The sequence below is a fragment of the Erythranthe guttata genome, chromosome 12 (genome assembly GCF_056151865.1).
Source record: "Erythranthe guttata isolate IM_541 chromosome 12, IM_541, whole genome shotgun sequence".
Lineage (NCBI taxonomy): Eukaryota > Viridiplantae > Streptophyta > Magnoliopsida > Lamiales > Phrymaceae > Erythranthe > Erythranthe guttata.
In genome coordinates this window covers 20461410-20474551 of record NC_142544.1, presented here as the reverse complement: position 1 = coordinate 20474551, position 13142 = coordinate 20461410, and the positions used below count along the sequence as shown (strand labels likewise).

At 37.5% G+C, this 13142-nt stretch overlaps 4 protein-coding genes across 5 annotated transcripts; 1 reads left to right on the top strand and 3 right to left on the bottom strand.

Moving 5' to 3' along the window:
- Window positions 1–231: 231 nt before the first annotated feature.
- On the bottom strand, window positions 232–3979 carry PUMP1 (plant uncoupling mitochondrial protein 1). Its single transcript, XM_012994774.2, has 9 exons — window positions 3461–3979; window positions 2671–2889; window positions 2510–2588; window positions 2179–2312; window positions 1984–2082; window positions 1781–1885; window positions 1556–1630; window positions 688–774; window positions 232–579 (listed from the first exon to the last, which is right to left on the bottom strand). The coding sequence occupies exons 1-9, from the start codon at window positions 3542–3544 to the stop codon at window positions 544–546; spliced, it is 918 nt and encodes a 305-aa protein (XP_012850228.1). The 5' UTR covers window positions 3545–3979; the 3' UTR covers window positions 232–543.
- Window positions 3980–4689: 710 nt separating this feature from the next.
- Window positions 4690–6760, bottom strand: LOC105970149 (large ribosomal subunit protein eL33y). Of its 2 annotated transcripts, none has more exons than XM_088826415.1 (4): window positions 6603–6760; window positions 6278–6506; window positions 5643–5705; window positions 4690–4891 (listed from the first exon to the last, which is right to left on the bottom strand). In XM_088826415.1, exons 1-3 carry the CDS (start codon window positions 6668–6670, stop codon window positions 5664–5666), a joined length of 339 nt encoding a protein of 112 aa, XP_088682541.1. In that variant the 5' UTR covers window positions 6671–6760; the 3' UTR covers window positions 4690–4891; window positions 5643–5663. The 2 variants fall into 2 exon arrangements, with proteins under 2 accessions (XP_088682541.1, XP_012850403.1); XM_012994949.2 differs by having other exon boundaries at window positions 5663–5705.
- A 1024-nt stretch (window positions 6761–7784) lies between these two features.
- On the top strand, window positions 7785–11317 carry LOC105969935 (O-fucosyltransferase 19-like). Its single transcript, XM_088826223.1, has 8 exons — window positions 7785–8699; window positions 9106–9178; window positions 9265–9338; window positions 9435–9523; window positions 9626–9758; window positions 9854–10086; window positions 10163–10639; window positions 10736–11317. The coding sequence occupies exons 1-8, from the start codon at window positions 8067–8069 to the stop codon at window positions 10953–10955; spliced, it is 1932 nt and encodes a 643-aa protein (XP_088682349.1). The 5' UTR covers window positions 7785–8066; the 3' UTR covers window positions 10956–11317.
- Window positions 11275–13103, bottom strand: FLN1 (fructokinase-like 1). Its single transcript, XM_012994897.2, has 2 exons — window positions 12229–13103; window positions 11275–12091 (listed from the first exon to the last, which is right to left on the bottom strand). Exons 1-2 carry the CDS (start codon window positions 12985–12987, stop codon window positions 11399–11401), a joined length of 1452 nt encoding a protein of 483 aa, XP_012850351.2. The 5' UTR covers window positions 12988–13103; the 3' UTR covers window positions 11275–11398.
- Between the last annotated feature and the right edge of the window lie 39 nt (window positions 13104–13142).

Sequence of the window (13142 nt, the reverse complement as noted above, 5' to 3'; positions counted from 1 at the left end):
CGATATTATTTTTTGCTATTCATCATATAGGATTGAAATCGAAGAATACGATTTGGTGGAAAATAGAAGGATGAAAATGATAAGATAGTTAACAAAAATCAAGAAAAGAATTTCAGTTGCAGCTCATACTTTCTCCATATCATGCACCAATGAATTATTTGTAGGCCCCGATACTAGATACAAACATATAAAATGCGAAGAATTTACGAGAGAGAGACAGAGAGAGAGATGTCACAAAAAATTGTCAAAAGTCAATCATAAGTTTTCCGTTGACACCGTTTTTATTGTCAATCCCCGAATCTGATTTGAGCAGTAACAATGTTCAATGATAAAACCATTGCAGCCACTTGAACTAGCTCAGGGAGAACAGAGAAAAAAGAAATACTGATCAATTGAAAGGCGTTAGCAGACTTGCATTGTGCCTTCAAATTATTTTTAGCAAGTTTTAAAATCTATTTATTGTAACCAATGATACCCCAAAAGCTGCACCAAAATCCAAATATAATGCGTTCACAAACTGCTTTATCAAGTTGACACTTTGTTTTAAGACGACTCCACACTTCTGACAAACTTTTTAGCCTGCAAGTAAACGAGGGAAAATGAGTTCAATACACTGCACGAGTTGGGGATGGCAAAAGAAAGACTCAGCAGTTCGTATTGGAAGGAATGGTTGTACGAGATTCATACCTGCTCCAACGTCAAAAACATGATCACATTCCAAGATCCTAGTCGCCCAAAGTTGGGGATAAAGCCTTTGTAGAACGCCAAAGGTCCCTGCAAAACATGATACTCCAGAGTGTAAATATAACTCAAAACCGATAAAAGATGCTTGATAAGATTGAAACCTGTCAATTCTTCAAGCATATCCAAACTAAATGGTCAAATTATAGTACACCCGTTGAAATGTTGAAGTGTACACCATGTAGAGATATACCGTTCAGCTACACACACCAACATGTGTACCAAAATGTATCAGTGTGTGTGAGTGAATGGTGATAACTGATAATATACTGGTGCACTTGACACTGTGTAGCACGGAAATAATCCAAACTAAATATACAAGATAACAATAGTTCTAGGTTCTTATATCAGCTCATAATGGTTATTGCTGATAAGCAGAAACCTAATCAGCTCAACAAAAATTATCAGTGTCACAATGTCCACACCTGTGTTTTCAACAGAAAAGAATGAAATTCAAGAAACGTTGAAAGGCTGTGTGCTTTTTTGTAGAACTAGCAGACCTCATCCATGTTTCGGTGTAAAATTTCAAAATTGTGTCCACGCACGGTAAAGGACTAATAAGTATTTTAAGTAATACATTAAGAAAGCTGTTAAGCTTGAGTATCGACTTCATATTGATACATCATACATATACAGCCCCTCTGATATATTAAGAACCACTGGCTCACAAAATATCAGAGAAATCCTTCTCTCTGACTCGTATGCTAGCATAAACTTTCATAGCACTGGTTACACACTTCGTTAACATCAGTCTTGACCAACCAAAAAAACATGTCAAAGAATAACACTCTAGGGCAGCAAAAGATGAACTTACATCATTCTTCAAAGTTTTGACAAAACAATCAAGTGTGTTTTTGTATGTAGAATCTCCCATCATTCTTGATTTGACCTGCATCAGAGAGCCAACTGAGTTAATTAGAAGGCATCAGCCCAAGTTGCACAAAATCGTTTTGGCGCATCGGTAAAATCTAAAGCATCCCGGAATTGCAAAAACACAAACAACAATGTGTATTGAGAGGTGTGCTTTGAGAAACGTTACCACATCGACTGGAGAGCCTATGCAAACTGCAACGAAACCAGCTCCTAGACCAGATAACAGATGGGTGACAATATTGTCCGTGAAACCAGGGATTTTCAAGATTGTCTGCATGACAGTTAAAGAATTACAAAAATCAACACAGTAGAAAAACTAATGGGTAAACATTATGACAAGAAACGAAAGCCAGTGAAGTGTTACTGCACCTGCTTCACTTGATCATAACTGGCTAGCTCAGCAGCATTTATGATAGCATTGCGGGCAACATTTGGTCCAAGTCCAGTCCATAAAGCTGTAACCCCTTCCTGCAGTTTTTGCAAAATTTAAACCAAGAGGATCATGTCAGATACTCATTTGTAGAGGCAAAAATGAAGAAGCAAAACAAGGTTCATATGTATGACCTGTCTAACAATAGTAGAGTAAGCATTCAATGCTCCAGAATAACGTCTAGGCACACCAGGAGCCAATTTCCCTTCAGCTTGAAGTCGTACTTTAACAAGATCAGTAGGGTTGGCGATGGCAATTCCCAAAGCACCTGATATAAGGTTGTCCAGTCAGTATTCAAAAGCATATAACAAACAAATCACCATTTTAATCTTCATATTAAGACAACAAAGTTCAGATATAGATGTGCTCAATGATTGGAAAAAGGCATTTTACACTATTTGATTTTTTTTAAACTATTTATCCAGGGCAAAACAAACAGACAAACCGTCAGCAGTATGCTCTTACCAGTTGTGAGCCCAGCAAGTATTTTCTTTGATAACGGTACATCTCCGACATGATCTTTACCAACATAAAAGGTTTTAACCTGTTAAGTACACAAACAGGAGTCAAAAGCCAGTAAAGCAAAAATAGGCTAAAACTGATCTACAAAATTCAAGAAAACATACAGGTTCATATAAGCCAATCCTTAAACCTCCAAACAGACATTGACGATGCAATCCAGGCACAATTCCCTTCCATAGAGAAGCTAGCCCTTCTTCTTTCGCAATAGTTCCAACTGTTCCTAACAATCCCTTGTACTTCGGCAAAGACGTCACATCCCCAGCGACAGCTTTCTTCTGCAACTGAAGCCGGACTTTTGCAGTATCCAATGGAATAGTACAGATCTACAAGCAGATTGAAAAATGAGTCCATCAACCAGTGCACTTCATCAATAGAAACAAAATAGTCATAGGCAAACAAGTGTAAATACGAGCTTCCGTTGTATGCAACATACCGAAATTTCACAATCAATGAAGCAAAATTTGCATCAAACTAATGGAAACTAATTACATCAAATTGAACTAATAGCAATTTCATGTGGTTAGCCAGGAAAATCTCTGAATCACAGAGACCAAGCCTGTGTAGCAGAATAATCAAGGTTATACATAAATCATAAGGATTATACATTTTAAAACTAGAAATTCGCACCAAACAAATCAGCAGGTAAAATTCCCAAACTAAAACAACCTTGACATCCATACCGTCGATCTGACTCGCATTACATGTCAAAATTGTCATGATCAGACAATTCTCATTACGAGTGCGACGTACAAACAGTAAAACTAACAAAAAAACAGTGAATACAAATGAAATTCTCCAAATAACTAAAATCCTAGAACATCTAATAAAATAAATAAACATACTAAATGAACAGCGTCGACAAAACCGAAAACAAAGGTGGAAAAAGAAGTATACCTCGGCGAAGCAAGCCGCAAAAGCACTGCTGGCGAAAGTTCCGGCGAAGGAAATGTCCGATTTAGCCTCGCCGCCACCAACCATCGTTAAACAAAATCCAAATACCTAGGGGCTTGCCGGTGGACAAATAGGAAGATGAATTGCGTCTATGGAGGAAAGGATCAGATACAGATAAAAGAGAAGTAGATGAAAGTGTAATGCGGCTTTGTGCGTTATAGCGTAAGAGGAATCTCGGGAAAAGCAGCGAATCGTAAAATTAGGAAAAAATGCAAATAAGGGTCTGTGCTTCCATTGTCAGTCGTCACCTTCATATTTATTGCTTTTTTTTTTCTTTTTAATTAGTTTCTCTCTTTTGTAATTATTTTTTTTTTCTCGAAATATCATTTTCAATGCAAATTAATTAATTAAATGTGGGCTCCACTCTCACTTCTTTTCTCTTTCTAATTTTCATTTTTCCTCGTTTAAGTTGCAATCGAAACAGTGCTCAGAAATCAGTTAGTATCGTAAATTAGAATTGACACATTTTTTTATTGTAGCTAGCAAACAATAATATAATAATATGACCAAAACTAGTATATGGAACTTCGTAGGCTAATTAATTACGAATTAGGATATATACAAGTGACTTTCACGAATGGAAATTCTTATTAGATAGGCCAGCCACCCTCTAGCACCATATTTTGGACCTCTAAACAATTGTTAGAATAAGATGAATCTGCCCATTGCCCAAGTGGATAGCATTAAAAAATACAAGTTCTTGCATGGTTAATTATCCATTTCCTTGCTGGAGTTTGGTCACATTTGATTGGATCATCATCTGAATTAGCTTTTACTTAGCTGTATCACTCGTCCAACCCTACGTCACATTTAATGAATTGGACTTGCATAAAATTACATTTTAATTAACATAGGAAATATTGAAGAACAAAGCACCATATTCTGATTCCGCAAGTACGGAAATATGTCTACGAAGAAAACAACTGATTATGCTATTCTGATCTTATAAGTGGGGGGCAATTAATTGATCTCATCGAATTGCTGAGTATTACAAGGCCAACAATGTTCTCTCCTTTGAGGAAAAAACCACATCAGTCGAAATTCCGCAAATTTTTTCACATCAGTCGAAAAACTAAAAATGAGCTTCAAAAACTTTCAAGGTCATAAAATTTGTATCAAATAATTGAGATCTAACCGTTACGCCAGCCATACTTAACATTATAAAATGGAAATTAGCAAACACGAGGTCAAAGTCGCAAATACTTTATAAAATGTTCACATCAACTAGATTGCAAATTCAGATTCCAGAGAAAAAAAGAAACAGAAAAATGGCTAATAATCAAAAGAGTACTCTGAGCTCAAAACTTCATTTAAATTGCTCAAGAGCTGGCTTTCACCTAATGCTCCCAAACTCGGTCAACAAAATCCCAATAGCTGCAAAAGTAACAGAAGAAATTTAGGAATGAACCGAGGATTAAACAAGAACAAGCAGAAAGTTGTAACATATGATTTTAACATGTATGTATGCCTGAGAGATTGGTCAAGAGTCAAGACATTACAGTACTTGGCATTTCAAGATACATCTTAGTAGTAATGCATATTTTCCGGAAATGTAATATAAAATAATATATTTTCGAGAATCTGTTTGAGTGTAAGTTAAAGAATGAGAAGGAAGTAATGATCTGGAGGATCCTCAATCTCAATGCATGAGGAGCCTATAGAGTTTTCGTAGAGTAATTTTCAAGGGTATAGAGCACAAAAAAAAGCCATATGAGGCATATATTAAGCATATTCCATGAAGCAAATTCCTTTTAGATGCTTGTATGTCTGCTAAAACTGCGACATTGAGTCACTAAATAAAATCGACTTCCACCACTAAAAAGATAAAGAATAGTCACGGGAAATTCCACTACACCAACATGACCAGCTCGAGTAAGAACCTGAGTTTGGTTAACTACCAACGCATTTGTGCTCACATACTAAAGCACACATTTACACACTGGATAACACACGACAACGCTGTACGTCTAAGCAGTTTACCATGAAGTTTGAGTTTATACCTCGAATGTTGCTTCGGTAAGAATCTGAATTCGGTTAACTACTAAGGCATTTATGCTCACATACTAAAGCACGCATTTACACATTTGATAAGACACAACAAATGATGTACATCGAAACAATTTACCACGAAGTTTGAGATCATACCTCAAATGTTGCTTGGGTACATGAACACCCTCACTCTAGCTCCCTGTTTCACAAACAATGCACAAGTCATTAGTAAATATCATTTCCTACATTTTAAAAAACAAATTGAGTTTCAAATGGTAGATCTGATAGCATTAATATGTTTCAAAGTGCATTTGAAACCTCAAATTAAAACTAGATCCAGTTCAACTGGTCCCACCCTACCTATCACAAACGCGAACACGAGCAGATAAATCCTAACCGACTTCAGGACCAATAAATTATATGGGGAACAAACTGAACACATGCTGTTTTTTTTCCGATTCAAGAATTAAACCAACTCACTTAGTTCACATCACAAACTACGCGAAGAAACAACAAGGCACTTCAAGAAGAAGTTATTCAAATTCTGTTTCGATTCAAAAACATCTTAATTCGTCATTTTATTCTTCAGTATCCAAGTTTGACAATATAGGTCATATTCTCAGCTTACAGAATCATAAATTATTGGTTGGATTTAACTAAGCATTCAAACATGATTACCGGAAAACAAAAGGCATCTCAAACCTACTATTAACAAATCCATTTATTAAATAAAAATAAATAAATAAATAAAAAATGAGGGATGAAATGTACCATAGATTTGGGGGGAAGGTTAGATTTGAACTTGGCACGAACAACACCGCTGTTACCGTGCGGGCGCGCAACTTTTCCCCAAATGCAACGGTAGTGAGAACCGTTCTTCTTAACTTTAGCCTTGTAGATATACGCCAGTCGCTTCCCAAGGTACCACGCCACCTCCTCCTGGGTGTTAACTCCCTCTATCTGTATCAACGACGTGTTTGGGTACTGATTCGACTTCGACCTGCCGCCATTCAAACAAATCGGTTTTACATTTTCACCACGCAAAAAAAAAAAATCTATATAATCGAAACAAACAGACATCTTCTCTCACTTTTACCTTTTGTATCCAAGCACGGTTCCACGAACATAGAGTCTAACGCGTTCACCTTGGCGTCCCTTCACCATTTTCGCTGCGTCAAAAAAGCTTCGGCGGCAGAGAATTGTGCTCAGTAATTGGGTTTATACCCTTACGGCCAAGGCCCAGTAACGTAACAAACAGTAACTGGACTATTGGTAACTTAGACCTTATTAATTGGGCTTTGATTAAAACCAGCCCATATTTTCACAAATGCGACGTCGTTTATAAGATACGGATTTTATTTTATTTTTAAATATAATACTAATAACTTTAATTTTCAAGATCTTCGAAAATCTGTCTAGTTCTCACGAAAAATCTGGTTGGCTTTATTGTCAAACGGTTCATTAGTTTGTCATGGTTCTAGATGTTTTTTTTATGAAACTATTATATAATTAATTAAAAAATTAGTAGAAATTATTCTCTGATGAGTCGTGCATGCAATGAGCTCCATAACGTGCAACATGTAAATAAATTGTGGTCTCAAAAATATTTCCTTCATATATATATATATATATATATATATATATATATATATATATATATATATATATATTATGTTTCCCTCCCTTTATATATTTACTCTATGTATCCATTTATCCATTTACCTCTCCACGATTTGTTATTGGACGGTCCGGTTTACTAATTCCAACAAGTGGAAGAAAAAGTCATAACTTCCCTTAAACCATTTTCCCCACATTTTTATTATTTATTTATATTTATATTTCGCATCCATTAATTTTTGGCAAAGAAAATAGTCCAAAAGTTAACATAAGCTCTTTGTTGGTTGAGAGTAATTAGGGAAATAAAACCATAATTCGAATAAAAAATGACAAAGTGCGTCTCATTTTGGACTATTAATCCCATAGTGGAGGTTTATTAGGGAAAAAACACAATTCGCATTCATTTATTATTGCATGATAGTGACGGCATGTTCGTTTTTTATTAAATAATAATAATTACACAATTAATTAATTGTTTTAATGCCTAGGTAAATATATTGGGTCGTTGATTTTTGCTAAAAAAACATTGGGTTGTTGATTTAATAAATATATATTTTTTCATTAACATAAACGCAAAGACTAAAGAGTCCACGTATATAGATTTTACCAAAATACAAACCTAAAAAAGGTAAAATATTTTCTCGAATTATTGCGACTATCCATATATATAAACACACATTGGATTAACAAAAGATGAATCTCTCTCCCTGTTAATCTCTCTCTCTCTGAGTTAATTCAGTTTGTTCCTAAGATATCGGCACCTTCTTCCAACGTAAGCCAAACAAGTAAACTACTTCCTTTCTCCAACGTACGATCAAATAGAAATGCCTACTCCAAAACAAACCAACGCTTTTTATAATCTTCCTCCCATAATTTTTTGCGACTTTTTTTGACTGAATTTCTCTTCTGGGTTATTTTTCTTCTTCCTTAGCTTCTCCGATCAATGTCAAGCGGCGAAACCACAGGCAGTTCAGCCACCAGCACCGCCCCGGTTCACGGAGGAGCCACCTTCACCCACCAGCGCCGCCGCGCCACGGACGCCAATAGTACGAGCGAAAATCCCCCGGCCGACGGGCTGAGCGATATGGATTCTGCAGAGGCGGCCTTTTGTAATGGTAATAGTATTATTAATGCCGGCGGACAAAATAATTTGCACAACCGCCACCACCAGCACAATCCGACGGCGGCGCGGTGCTCGTTGATACGTAAGAGGGTGCCGGAAAAATGGGTGTCGTGCGCGGAAGGATGGGTGGTGAGTGTGCGGGGATTCTTCAAATCGCTGACGTCGTCGAGGATGAATGTGGGCCGTACGATTTTCATGATTCTTTTGATGATGGTGGTGTTTTCCGCCTATCTGAATTTCTTCTTCTTGATGAGCGCCGACGGCAACCGCCACGGCGGCGGCGCGGCCGAGGTCGGAGGGAATGTTGCCATGACGGAGACGGAGACTACTACGCTTATTATTCAGAATTTCAAGAACGATGCTTCATCCAATGCTCAAAACGCAATTCTTGATTCGGAATCTTCTTTTGCTTCAAGCTCTCATGTAAATAAACGGATGATGAAGGAATTCCCGGTGAGATAATATCAAATATTTACCTTTTTTTATTATTATTATTATTAATTTTATTATTTTAAAGAAAGTGGTGAATATAGAAAGTAAATTTAAAATTTCAAAATTTGATGGATATTAATGCTTTTTTTTTTTTTTTTTTTAATTATGGGGATTCTTCACCTTTTTTGCTAGATATTTCTACTCCTGAAATTTATTGATTGAAATTATTGTGAATATTCAGTTGGTGGTTGATTTTCAGTTGTTTCCTTGACCCACGAAGTGTTAGTGGGATGGCCAATAAGTTTAAATTCCTTGAGATAATTATTTTTTCATGAAATCGTAATTTTTTAATTTTGGTTATAATTGCGAAATATTAGTGTAGCTGCGTAATTAGTGACGTCATGCTCGAATTTGAATTTTGTAACAGGTACCAGAGATATGGATGAAACCACGTAGTGACAACTACTACAAATGTATAACTCGGCCAAAGAATCGAATTAGTATGTCACCATTTTCCTAACATTAATATTCAATTTATATTATATCAAGAAAAAATAAATATTGTTATTGAAAAAATGTTTAACAGGGACACCAGGTTCTGCAACCAACGGCTATCTTCTAGTTCAATCCAATGGCGGATTGAATCAAATGAGAACTGGAGTAAGAAATAACTCATCAAACAAGACCATTCTCTTTAATTATTATTATTAAAAAAAATATTCTTATAATTAAAACATATTTTTGTTATTTCATTAGATATGTGATATGGTTGCAGTAGCAAAGCTTATGAACGCCACTCTCGTTCTTCCTTCCCTTGATCATAACAGCTTTTGGACAGATCCTAGGTATATATATATGTCTGTAAGACTGTAACTGCAAGCTTTAATTCATCATTTGTTTTATTTTATTTTCAATGATACATAAAAGTTGTTTTTGTTTCCCGACAGCGACTTTAAGGATATATTCGACTGGAGGCGTTTCATCGAAGTCCTGAAAGAAGATATAGAAATCGTCGAAAAGTTGCCGCGCAATTTATCAAGAATAAAGGCACCGATCAAAGCACCCGTCTCTTGGTCTAAGGTATACATACAACTACGAAAACTACATGTGCATATAATTATATGTATACTTGAAATCGGAGCTAACTTGAAGATTCTTGATATAATTAATTACAGGCTGGTTATTACAGAGTGGAGATTGGTTCATTGCTAAAAAAACACAAGGTAGTAAAGTTTAGCCACACAGACTCACGGTTAGCGAATAACGGCATATCCCCATCCATCCAAAAGCTGAGGTGTCGCGCAAACTATGAAGCCCTTCTTTACGCTCCCGCCATTGAAGAGCTTGGAAAGAAGTTGGTCGATCGTTTGAGAGACAATAATGAACCGTATATCGCTCTTCACTTGAGGTAATTTAATTAATTATTTAACAAAAAAATTGTTTACATTGAATTCTGATCATTTTTCCTAAATTTTTATTTTAAGGTATGAGAAAGATATGCTAGCATTTACGGGGTGCAGTCATAATCTGACAGCATCGGAGGCGAAGGAGCTACGTACGATGAGGCAAAAAGTGAAGCATTGGAAAGAGAAAGAAATCGACAGCAAGGCGAGGAGATTGCAAGGGGGTTGCCCAATGTCACCTAGGGAGTCAGCATTGTTTCTTAAGGCAATGGGGTACCCTAATACGACGAAAGTTTACATTGTGGCTGGAGAAATCTTTGGTGGTAATAGCATGCATACGTTTCGGAAAGAATATCCAAAAGTATATTCCCACTCAACTCTCGCAACTCCTCAAGAGCTGGCAGTTTTCAAGAACTATCAGAATCGACTGGCTGCTTTGGATTATATTATTGCATTGGAAAGTGACGTTTTTGTTTATTCTTACGACGGGAATATGGCAAAGGCGGTGCAGGGGCATAGGATGTTTGAGGGTTATAGGAGAACTATAAATCCCGACAGGTATTTTTTTTTAATTTTGTTTTTTTGTGTGCGTTTCTGCGTTTCTTGAGTTGAAAATGATGAATCTTTTTCTATTTTTTCGTTTTTTTTTTTCAGGTTTAATTTTGTAAGACTGATAGATAAGTTGGACAGTGGATCTATTTCATGGGAAGAATTTTCAAAGAAAGTGAAGAGCTTACACGTGGACAGAATCGGAGCACCGAACCCTAGGAAAATAGGACCACTTCCAAGATTAGAGGACAACTTTTACGCTAACCCTTTTCCTGGTTGTGTTTGTGAGAAATCGCAGGATCAGATTTATAACCAGAAAAGATAAAAAGCTTCCAGATAACCTTAAAGAACCTCGATTTTCACCGATCAGAAAATCCTTTGAGCTGAGCTGTACAGTTAAGCAGCATACCAGTGCCCGAGTGCCCGGAAAAAGATGCTACATTTGGTCGATACACACAACAGAATATATAGAGAGGTTGCACAGATAGATACACAAACATTTTTTTGCTTCAGGAAAGTACAGGTTATTTGATTCAGGCTTTGCGAAATGTTTCTAATAATAGAATAGCTTTTTTGTGTAAATTATTTGGTCAAGTGCATTTTTTGGTGTAGCATCAAATAAAGCAGCATCCCAAGAAACAGAATCGTGTAACAATGACTACATTGAATATTAGTTCTGCAAATCATGCATACTGCATACACTAACACGTAAAATCCTCGTACACACATTCATCAAATTACAAACAAAATTCAACTTCTTTCCAAACCCTACCACATAGATGGAACATAAACTTGTTCTTTCAGATTCTGCGTAGCACTCTCTGTAGGAAAACCTCGTACAGCACCTATTGTCCACTGTGCTATTATCCCTGCTGAAATAGCAAACCGTAGTTGCCTAACCAACGTATCTTGATTTTCATACATGTCCGGCTGTGTGGTCAACTTCCTCATAATGGCAGCCACAACTGCATCGCCCGAGCCGGTTCTGTCACATGTAAACGGTGTTATGAGCACATCTTCTGTACCAATTACCACCCCATCGAACGAAGGGGAGTAGTAGTGCAGTCTAAGGGTGCCATCTGTCACGAACAAGAACTTCAGCCGGTCATGCCACAGTGGCGAGATTTCTTCGCGGGTATAATGGTAATAATCTCTTCGTTTCTTGGTTTGCTCGTAGCTATCCGCGTAGTATTGGGGCCTGTAGTTTCTTCTCTTCTCGTAGTGGTCTTCGTCTAGGAGGAATTCGAGTTCTTGCTTTGTGACCTCGATTATGTCCGCTTGTTCCCATGCCTCTTTGATCACTTCTCTCGTCTCGTCACGTGATTTCCATAATGGCAGTGGTAGATTCAAGTCGAAAAATACAAGACCGCCGAATTTTTTGGACAGTTTAATTGCTTTGAATAGGGTGGAACGCATTGCGGTTGATGTTAGGACTTCGGAATTAAAATGGAATATTCTTGCCTGCAAGAAAGCAATCAACATAGATATCTCTATTGAATGAGATAACAATCTAATCTAATACACCAAAAAGCCTTAATCTTTTCAACTAAAAATCAGAATTCAGACATATTATAAAACTAGAATTCATATTTATATACCTCTTTGAGGACTGAGAGATTTAACTCTGAGCTAAGCAAAGAATCCTCTGCACATTCTTTAACATTCTCAGCCCACATTTTCCCCTCATCAAATTTAATCTTCATATAAGTACACGCAGTTCGCAAATTATCATCAAATTTCACACCCCTAGTTTGCACCTTCTCCTTATTCATCATCAACACCAATTCCTGACCAAATTCATCACTACCAACTTTCCCGATAAATGCGGCTCGTCCGCCAAGCCTCGAATGGGAAATCGCCACATTAGAAGGTGGGCCACCTGGAGCTCTCACGAACTCGGGTGGGTTCCACTGAAGCATTTTCCATTGGGAGTAGATATCCGGGTGCATTTGCTCCGGCGCTACTCTCACCGTAGGCACGAATTCCTTCTGAGCTGCTCCAAAGCAGCACACCAGCGGCGGGTCTTCGTACGGAAAATCGATGCCGTCGTCGAAATCTTCGAGCGGTTCGACATTGTCGCTATCTTCTGGGGAAATTGGCGACTCGGATGCTTTTTTGCTGGGGCGTTTTGATTTTTTGGTGGAGGAAGTTGGTGGCGTGGCGGTGGTGGACTTTTTGCGGCCGCGGCGGGTGGTGGTGGAAGGGGTGTCGCTTATGGAGGACTTGGGTGTGGGTAATTTGTGGGAATTTTGGGGGTTGAGTGTGAAAATGGGGGAAGTGGTGGTGAATTTGATGTTGGTGTGAGAAATTAGGGCAAAGGAGTGAGGGCAGTGGAGCAGGAGCTGAAGCGTTGCCATTTTCCCAGCCAGGGTTTAATGGTTTATCCTTTTCTATTTCTATTTTGTTATTGAGCAGGAGCCCGGAGCTGAAGCGTTACCGGGTCGGGTAATAATATTCTTGACCCGTATATTTGGGCTGAAGACGATTTATTTAACATATGGGCCTAGTACGC

What these genes read in the sequence shown, in the direction of transcription:
- LOC105969935 (XM_088826223.1), top strand. Translation starts at nt 8,067, where the DNA reads ATGTCAAGCGGCGAAACCACAGGCAGTTCAGCCACCAGCACCGCCCCG. An exon ending in CACCCGTCTCTTGGTCTAAG is followed by an intron (nt 9,759 to 9,853) that starts GTATACATACAA and finishes AATTAATTACAG; the next exon opens with GCTGGTTATTACAGAGTGGA. An exon ending in TATATCGCTCTTCACTTGAG is followed by an intron (nt 10,087 to 10,162) that starts GTAATTTAATTA and finishes TTTTATTTTAAG; the next exon opens with GTATGAGAAAGATATGCTAG.
- LOC105970149 (XM_088826415.1), bottom strand. Translation starts at nt 6,670, where the DNA reads ATGGTGAAGGGACGCCAAGGTGAACGCGTTAGACTCTATGTTCGTGGA. An exon ending in ACCGTGCTTGGATACAAAAG is followed by an intron (nt 6,507 to 6,602) that starts GTAAAAGTGAGA and finishes GAATGGCGGCAG; the next exon opens with GTCGAAGTCGAATCAGTACC. An exon ending in ACCTTCCCCCCAAATCTATG is followed by an intron (nt 5,706 to 6,277) that starts GTACATTTCATC and finishes TTTGTGAAACAG; the next exon opens with GGAGCTAGAGTGAGGGTGTT.
- FLN1 (XM_012994897.2), bottom strand. Translation starts at nt 12,987, where the DNA reads ATGGCAACGCTTCAGCTCCTGCTCCACTGCCCTCACTCCTTTGCCCTA. An exon ending in ATCTCTCAGTCCTCAAAGAG is followed by an intron (nt 12,092 to 12,228) that starts GTATATAAATAT and finishes GCTTTCTTGCAG; the next exon opens with GCAAGAATATTCCATTTTAA.
- PUMP1 (XM_012994774.2), bottom strand. Translation starts at nt 3,544, where the DNA reads ATGGTTGGTGGCGGCGAGGCTAAATCGGACATTTCCTTCGCCGGAACT. An exon ending in ACTTGCTGGGCTCACAACTG is followed by an intron (nt 2,313 to 2,509) that starts GTAAGAGCATAC and finishes ACCTTATATCAG; the next exon opens with GTGCTTTGGGAATTGCCATC. An exon ending in TCAAAACTTTGAAGAATGAT is followed by an intron (nt 775 to 1,555) that starts GTAAGTTCATCT and finishes CATGTTTTGCAG; the next exon opens with GGACCTTTGGCGTTCTACAA.